Source organism: Lates calcarifer, linkage group LG10 (genome assembly GCF_001640805.2).
Source record: "Lates calcarifer isolate ASB-BC8 linkage group LG10, TLL_Latcal_v3, whole genome shotgun sequence".
Taxonomy (NCBI): domain Eukaryota; kingdom Metazoa; phylum Chordata; class Actinopteri; family Centropomidae; genus Lates; species Lates calcarifer.
In genome coordinates, this window is record NC_066842.1 from 1,833,594 (window position 1) to 1,841,452 (window position 7,859).

General features: G+C 43.6%; 1 protein-coding gene across 1 annotated transcript; it reads left to right on the top strand.

Annotated features, from left to right (window-relative positions):
• Positions 1 to 742: 742 nt before the first annotated feature.
• Positions 743 to 7,846, top strand: dus2 (dihydrouridine synthase 2). The gene is made up of 16 exons (XM_018660481.2): positions 743 to 853; positions 1,536 to 1,673; positions 1,763 to 1,808; positions 1,899 to 1,990; positions 2,072 to 2,115; positions 2,240 to 2,300; positions 2,382 to 2,429; positions 2,531 to 2,596; positions 2,719 to 2,789; positions 2,911 to 2,997; positions 3,693 to 3,861; positions 3,945 to 4,066; positions 4,160 to 4,300; positions 5,131 to 5,218; positions 5,570 to 5,643; positions 6,442 to 7,846. The coding sequence occupies exons 2-16, from the start codon at positions 1,551 to 1,553 to the stop codon at positions 6,707 to 6,709; spliced, it is 1,500 nt and encodes a 499-aa protein (XP_018515997.1). The 5' UTR covers positions 743 to 853; positions 1,536 to 1,550; the 3' UTR covers positions 6,710 to 7,846.
• Positions 7,847 to 7,859: the final 13 nt, after the last annotated feature.

Consider the following 7,859-nt stretch of genomic DNA (forward strand, 5'->3'; position numbering starts at 1 on the left):
ACTAAACAGAACATGAACGCATGAAAAGATTCTGCAGAAACTCCAGTTTCCTTTGCTCTGACACTTCTCAGCAAAGATTAATTACTTCATCAGTTTTCCTATAATGAGTCTCATTCTTACCAGTAACTGTTTTCTGCTCTCAAATAACATAGATCTTTTTTGTGTGACAAAAATCTTGGCACCACTTTCTGTCAAAGCAGCATTTCTAAAGCGGTTCATTAACCATTAATAAAACCATTAATTACATTAATTATAAAGCTTTTAAAAATGTTGTCTCATCAGGAGGTGGCCCCAAAATCTTAAATGGCCTTTGTGGAAACACATCGGTTTTTCTGTATTAATAGACTAGAAGGGGATTCAGCTGCAGATAACATAAAAAAAAACATCCGAACCATTTGTTTTTCCCTTTTTATGAGGATCAGGAAAACCACAGCACAGGATCTGTAGCAGCTCTTCAGATACACACACTTTTACACTGTAAATTATTTGCAAAGCATCCAGTGTTTACAATGGGATCATCACACGGAACGTTAACTTGGATGTATTTTAGAGCACTTTTTGTAAAAATGATTAAAATAACGATAGCAGCACAATAAATCCAGAATGAACTGGAACCGGACTGATGGTGTTGGTGTTTCTGATGCGTTCAAGTACCGAAAATATAGAAGAAATTCACGTTCCTGTAGTTCTAGGCATCGTGGTTCTATGTAGTGCTGATCTACGTGAGGCTGATCTATGACGCCGTGATGACGCAGGAGTCTAAACAGGAAGTCTGAAGAGAGCACGCTTCATTTTTTCCCCACATGATCACACGATACAGCTGCCGTCATCAGTAACACAAACATACATGCCGGTGAGTTTATTTAATTCAACCTTATTAATCAATATAGATGCTGTTTAGTGTTAGCTGTAGCATTAGCACCGCTACTTTAGCCACCTTTACGTTGGAGCAGTGCTGCCGGAGCCGGTAGAATGTTAGCATACAGTAACATAGCCGCAATCGATCCGTTCCGCCAAACTCCATTCAGAAAATTCGCAGTTTAAACATTTCTTGCTTTTCGACGAGCGGGCAAACCTGACAGCGCGAAACTTTTGCTTGTTTACAACTCTTTATCACGCTGTAGTAAATTCCGCGTGTGTGTGTTTCATTACTTACGTTTATATTTTAACATAATCCAAATAAATGGTATCTCCCAGCGTTTTAAACTTGCTAACCTGTAGGAGGAGTTAGACTACATGGAGGCAGTGCTAAAAGTTGATAATGTTTGTTGGATATGTGGCTTAGTAGGGTAATCATTTTCTGAGTCGAAGAATAAAATCTATAAACTCAAGTTTTAAGTGAAATAAAATTTGCAGTTGTTGCCTGTGAAGTGTGCGCTTCAGGCTGCAACCGAAACCGCCTTAAATCAACTGATTTTCTATGGGAGTTTCGCGTGTGGGTAGAAGAACGCGGCTTATCGCAGTAAAACCAACCAGAAACAGTTGATAATCAATAACCCAGTGTTCTCTGTTGTCGGTGTTGTTGTTGTGAGCAGGAGGACTGAGTGTGCATGATGGCAGCAGGCAGGCTGAGCTTCAGTAACATCACCGCCCTGGCTCCCATGGTCCGGGTGGGGACTCTGCCCATGAGGCTGCTGGCTCTGGACTACGGAGCTGATGTGGTTTACTGCGAGGTGAGGAGGATGGAGGGATGTGACAGAGGAGTAAAACCGAGCCCAGTGTTTGTGTCAGTGCTGTAAACTCTGTGGTGTCTGTTTTTTAGGAGCTGATTGACATCAAGATGGCCCAGTGTCAGAGGGTGGAGAACGGTAAGAGCCTCCCATCAGGACCAAAACCTGGAGGCTGCTTTAGTCCAGACTGACTCTTACATGGATGTTTTTTTCTTGTGTTTTTATCAGAGGTGCTGCAGACGGTGGATTTCGTCGCTCCAGACGATCGTGTGATGTTCAGGACCTGTGAGAGGGAGCGGGACAGAGTCGTCTTCCAGATGGTGCGACAGAAAACATCTGAACCATCAACAGTTTCTCTTCACTTCACTGTAGATTTCAAGTTTTTCTTTGTGTTTTTTCAGGGGACTGCTGATCCAGACCGAGCGCTGACCGTGGCCAAACTTGTGTGAGTTCACAGACTAGTCTCTCCCCCTTCAGTGGTGGAAGAAGTAATCGGATACTTTATATAAGTAAAAGCAAAATATTTAGTTTAGTCTGACGTTCCCTCGGTGTTGATCTGTGTCGTACAGGGAGAAGGACGTGGCCGCTGTCGATGTGAACATGGGCTGTCCGAAGGAATACTCCACCAAGGTGAGTCACCTGTCACTAGCCAGCCTCCTGCTGCTCTGACCTCTGACCTCTGGCTGACCTTTGACCTCTGCTGTTCTGCAGGGCGGGATGGGAGCTGCTCTTCTGTCGGACCCTGACAAGATCGAGGCGGTGAGAAACATCAGCCACTTCCTCTACGTTATTCACATTAAATATCAGTTTCATTGATCGTATATCGATTAAAAATAACTCCTCTCTCTCTCTCTCTGTAGATCCTCAGGAAGCTCGTCGCAGGAGTTTCTGTACCTGTGACGTGTAAAATCAGAATCCTGCCTTCGGTAAGATTCACTTAAAATTAAAAACAATTTTAGTGACTATAATCAGGCCAAAGTTAAGTTTTAAAATGGAAAAGGATATAAGGAGTATATAAGAACATGTGTGAGATGTTCACTGGTTCCAGTTGGAGGAAACCATCAGTCTGGTCCAGAGGATCCAGAAGACCGGCGTCACTGCTGTCGCTGTCCACGGCAGGTGAACTGAACTACGTCTGCTTTTACTCAGTAGAACGCCAAATATTATTTTAGATAAACATTAGAAAGAGGTGTTTTCTTCTGTCTGAAGTCAGATGTTTTATATAATCTGTGTTGTTCAGGTTTAAGGAGGAGCGTCCCAGACATCCCGTCCACTGTGATTATATTCAGGCTGTCGCTCAGGCTGTTTCCATCCCCATCATCGCCAAGTAAGAATCAACACCTGCTGATCTGAAACTAGGATTCCAATATTCTAGGAATTCTCAGAGTTGGAGACTTTCCATGGGAACTAACGGGAATAAACCGGAAATTTGCAAAATCACAGGTTAGCCTATAACAGGGAACTTAAATGTAGTTGGGGAAAAAAACATGTTTCGGCATCATGTTGGTTAAAACAACCAGATTTAATGTAAATTCAGTTGAATTTCTAGAATCCTGCTCACTACAGCCACACTACTGCATCTGAGCCCGCAGACTACATCCAGCCAGTCAGTCTGGACCAGATTACTGGGCTCAGTATATTTATTCAGTGCTGTTAAAGTTTAACAAGCAAAAAATAAATCAAAATGTGTTTATACAGTAGCTAGCTAGCCGGTAAATTAGATATGCTAAATGTAAGCTAGCTAACACCATTTCAATCACAGGTTAAGAGGCCAGCTATCATGGTGCTAGTCAAAAATGTCTTTTTAAAATTAGCATTAGCACACATGCCTCCCTCTGACAAAACACATGTTTATTTTTATGCTAGTATATGATACAGTTTGTATAAATGACCCCAAGTGTCCTGTTAATTCCCATGGAAGGTTTCTGTAACCCTATGCTGATCTGAAACTGGTTCAACATGGTCAGCATCAGTTTTTACAGCTTTACGTTAAACCCAGTCTGTGTGTCGTCTCTGCTGCAGCGGAGGATCTCTGGACCTGGTGAAGACCAACACCGACATCGAGGAGTTCAGGAAGGCGACGGGCGCCTCGTCGGTCATGTTGGCTCGCGCCGCCATGTGGAACCCATCAGTGTTCAGCAGCCAGGGACTACTTCCTGTGGAGACGGTCATGGAGGAATACCTCAAATATGTGAGCCTCGTCATCGTTACACCTTGTAGTGTAAATCGTTAAAAGTCTATAAATGTCTGACTGGCTGTGTCTGTGTTCGGCAGGCGATCCGGTACGACAACAACGCCTTCAACACAAAGTACTGTCTGTGTCAGATGCTGAGGGATAAGGTGGAGTCTCCTCTGGGGAAGCAGGTGCAGGCGGCTCAGACCAACGCTGAGATCAGGTGCAGCAGGATGTTTTTTTTTTTAATCCTGGACTGAGAGTATCAGGTGTCAGGGAGGTGCTGATGTAATGTGACTGTGGCGTTGTGTTGCAGCGAGGCGTACGGCCTGCAGGAGTTTTACCAGCAGACCCAGGATCAGCTGCAGGCGAGGAGGGACGCCCTGCAGAGCGACAGCCAGCCCGACCGACCCGTCATGGACGGAGACGTCACCACCATGGCTGTCAAGTTTGAACGGTCAGTTTATCAACAAAAATAAACGTTTACAGCAGCATTCATCTATCATCTGAAAACACACATCAGATTTGTACTTATTTAAATCTGATCGCCATTTCCTTCGAAGTAGTCGCCTTTTGCTTCGATAGACTGCTCCAACCACGCTTTGAACGCTCCCTGGAAGTCCTGATCTGTCCGTTCATCTGCGACTCTCGCTGGACCTCCTCCACTGTGTCCGAATGGCGTCCTTCAGTCTGAGTCTTAAGTGCTAGAGTTGAAGGCAGCTGGAGTTCTTTTAGTTTTCTTGAAGACGTTCCACCTCTGATCTGAAAGGCTTCTTCAGTTCTAGAGGCTGGTGGGGGACTCCCAGGGTCCTGAGGTATCAGCCACCTATAAAACAGTCTTGAGATCCTCACCCAGACTACTTCACCCCCATTCACACCTCAACCCATGTGATCCTAAAGACTCATATCATGGAAGGGTGAGTCAACAACTCTCAGGACCACCTTCAAGAGGTTGAATACCAAGGACTCTCCAAGCAAAGTCTTTCAGATGAGGATTGAAACATCTTCAAGAAACCTAAAAGAAGTCCAGTTGTCTTCAACTTAAGCACTTAAGACTACCATGACCTGGGTCGCTGAGAACCTACACAGAACTTCAGCTTGAGTTTCATTTTGGGGAGGAGGAAGAAAATAATAGAGGGTAGAGAGGAGCGACGATTGTGTTGGTTTGGCAGGAGCCAGAAAACTTTAGTGTCACGATGGCTGCTCCATTATAGTGCAACCGTTTCGTTCACAACAGGAACAGTCTGAGGACTTTTTGTTCGATGTTTGCTGTATTTGTGGTTGTAGGAGGGAGTATCCACCTCAGATCACTCCAAAGATGTTCCTGCTGGAGTGGAGCCGCAAAGAGAAACTGGAGCAGCCGCTGTACGAGACGGTACGTCAGCAAGATTCACCAACATCTGTTGTGTAAATAACCAATTTGTAGAAAACACTTTTAATTCAGTCTTCAGGTTTGGTGTGTATAAAAGCATTGGTTCTCTATGGGAATTTGAGGCACTGCAGCCAGATGAAAAGTTAAACCACTAGAGGTCAGCAAAGACAAAGATTTTTGGGCAGTTTTAATTTCCCATGATGCTCTAGAAGCTGTTTTAAGATGATTTTCCACCTTGAAATCTTTAACAAATACAGCCTATGCTGCACAAAGCCTGGAAAATATATCACTGGTCATTAGAGGAGCTGTGGTTTGTGTTGCATGTTTGAACCATATGTTTGTTTGTGTTTTCAGGTGCAGCGTTCACAGGATCGATCCTTCCAGTCGACGGTGACTGTAGCAGAGAAGAAATACAGATCTACTCTGTGGTCAGTACACATAAAATCACCACGTGGTGCAGGGATGATGTGTGTCTGTAAGCTAACCCTGAAGTTAGCATCAGCCTGGTTCCTCCACAGAAAGCCAATGAGATTCTTTCATAGTGTTTTGTATTATTCCAGAAAATAAACAGTGAGCAGCTAAAGTTTCTGATCCTTCAGGTTTAGTTGATCAGATCATCTTCACAGATGAACACCACTGTTCTGATGTTTGAAGTAAGAAGCTAATGTTAGGCTATAAACCAACTACACCACGGTCACATGACGTCAACGTCTCCACCACTAAGCTTCCAACTGGTCATTTCATTTAGCTCTGAGCTCTTCTACAAAAGCCTTTCTTCTTAGAAAGTTAGTGAGAGTTTGAAAGAGCGTGAGTAGAAACACAACGAGGCTGTAAAGGTGGACTGGTGAGTAGATGGGTTTTCATGTTAACGTCCCCGACAACCTCTGTAGTCTCATTTAGACACTCGTTAGCAACCGCCTTTTTTAAGACACGTAAAAGCTTCAAACATCAGGAGTGGGGGATTTACTGACCCATTTTATGTCGGAGAATCAAACCTGAAAATGTCTGGAGCTTGTGTTAAAACCACAGACCTTATTTCAGACATTTAACCAGAAACACAATGACTCTGGACGAGGAACAGGAAGTGCTAACATGCTAAAATGCTAACTTACGTCCTGGTTTTAGGACTCATTCCTGCACCACTCTGTCTCTCTGCAGATAAACGAAGGACCCACGGTTTCCCAGCAGAACATTGTATTATAAAGAAATTATCTTGTCATTTCCAGGGAAAAGTCGAAGAAATTTGCGGAGCAAGCAGCTGCCATCGTCTGCCTCCGAGTCCTGGGGATTCCAGAGGGTCGTATCGGCGAGGAAGACTCGGGCCTGGTCTGCAAGAGGAAGAGGCAGGGAAGGACGAACGGCGCTGTGGATGAAGAGAGGTGCAAGAAACGACATGTAGCCGACATCCAACAGGAAACTGAAACCTCAGAGACCCTTGTGGTCGCCAACGGAGATCATCACAAACCGGACACACCTCCAGCAGAACAACCATAGAGTTAAGGATGCGTTTGTCACTTCCTGTCAGGACAGTTTTGATCAAACATGAACATGTTTAGATAATCGGCAGCTGCTCAGTTCAGCCTTTTATGTTTCTGGACATTTTTTTTTCATTTAAAACCGTTTTCATGTGTCCAAACTGGGATTTGTCCGGTGCACATTCAGTCTTCCACTGGATCGGTATTCTCCGACCTAAAGAAGAGGCCCTGATGTGGATTTGCAGCCAGCAGGGGGCGGTGCTGGACTCTCTGATTAAGGTGCCATCATCTCAGATATTTGAATTTTAACCCTAGTGCCTTAAAGAGGAACTTTTTTTTTTTTCAAATCCTGATTTTTGGATGGGCCTTAAACTCATCATTCGACGCCTGATTTCATCCTTTAGTCTCTGTTTAAATGAGTTCAACTCTATTTTATCGTCATCGTTCACTTAAACAGAATTATGGTGCCACATGTTTGTGTTTTCACTTCATCCTCCTCTGTTTTTAGTTTTTATTTATGTTTTATGGTGAGAAATCTTCCAGAATCTTCCAAAATCCTGCAGAAAGTTTTGGTTTTATTTTCAAGAATAAGCCAAATATTGTCTAATCTTTTTTATTTTACACAAATTTAACTAAAAAGACTAAAAACTATCAGTGGGTTTATCCCATTGAACAAACAGTAATCTGCAGCTGCAGCCTCATCACCACAAATTATTAAAAACACATGAAACAGCTGAAGTGTTGCGTTCAGGTGTCATGCTCCTATATTAAAAGGAACAGAGTGAGTTAATGTAGATAAAACTATAAACTCAACACCGGGGCTTGTCCCTGGATGTAGGTTTAATAAGTCTTAAAGTCCTGACTTGAACCTGAGAGATGGAGACACCCGCCACTGACGTCACCATCGGGCTGGCTAATGGTGCCTTCAGGGGTGCTGGGAAATACAGCATTCACGATACAGAGCGGAAACCAATCAAGCTGCTGTGTGGAAACTGGCGTTTAAATGCAACTCTTGAAATCTCAAAGGGATTTAAAATAAACTGAGCGTTATTACACCTCACAGACCAGGTTTTGTTGGGGTTTAGTTTTTGTGATCTTTCAATGCGTCTCGGTGCCAAAATAAACCACACCCATCAATCAAACGATGGAAGATAAACTTGTCTTTGTAC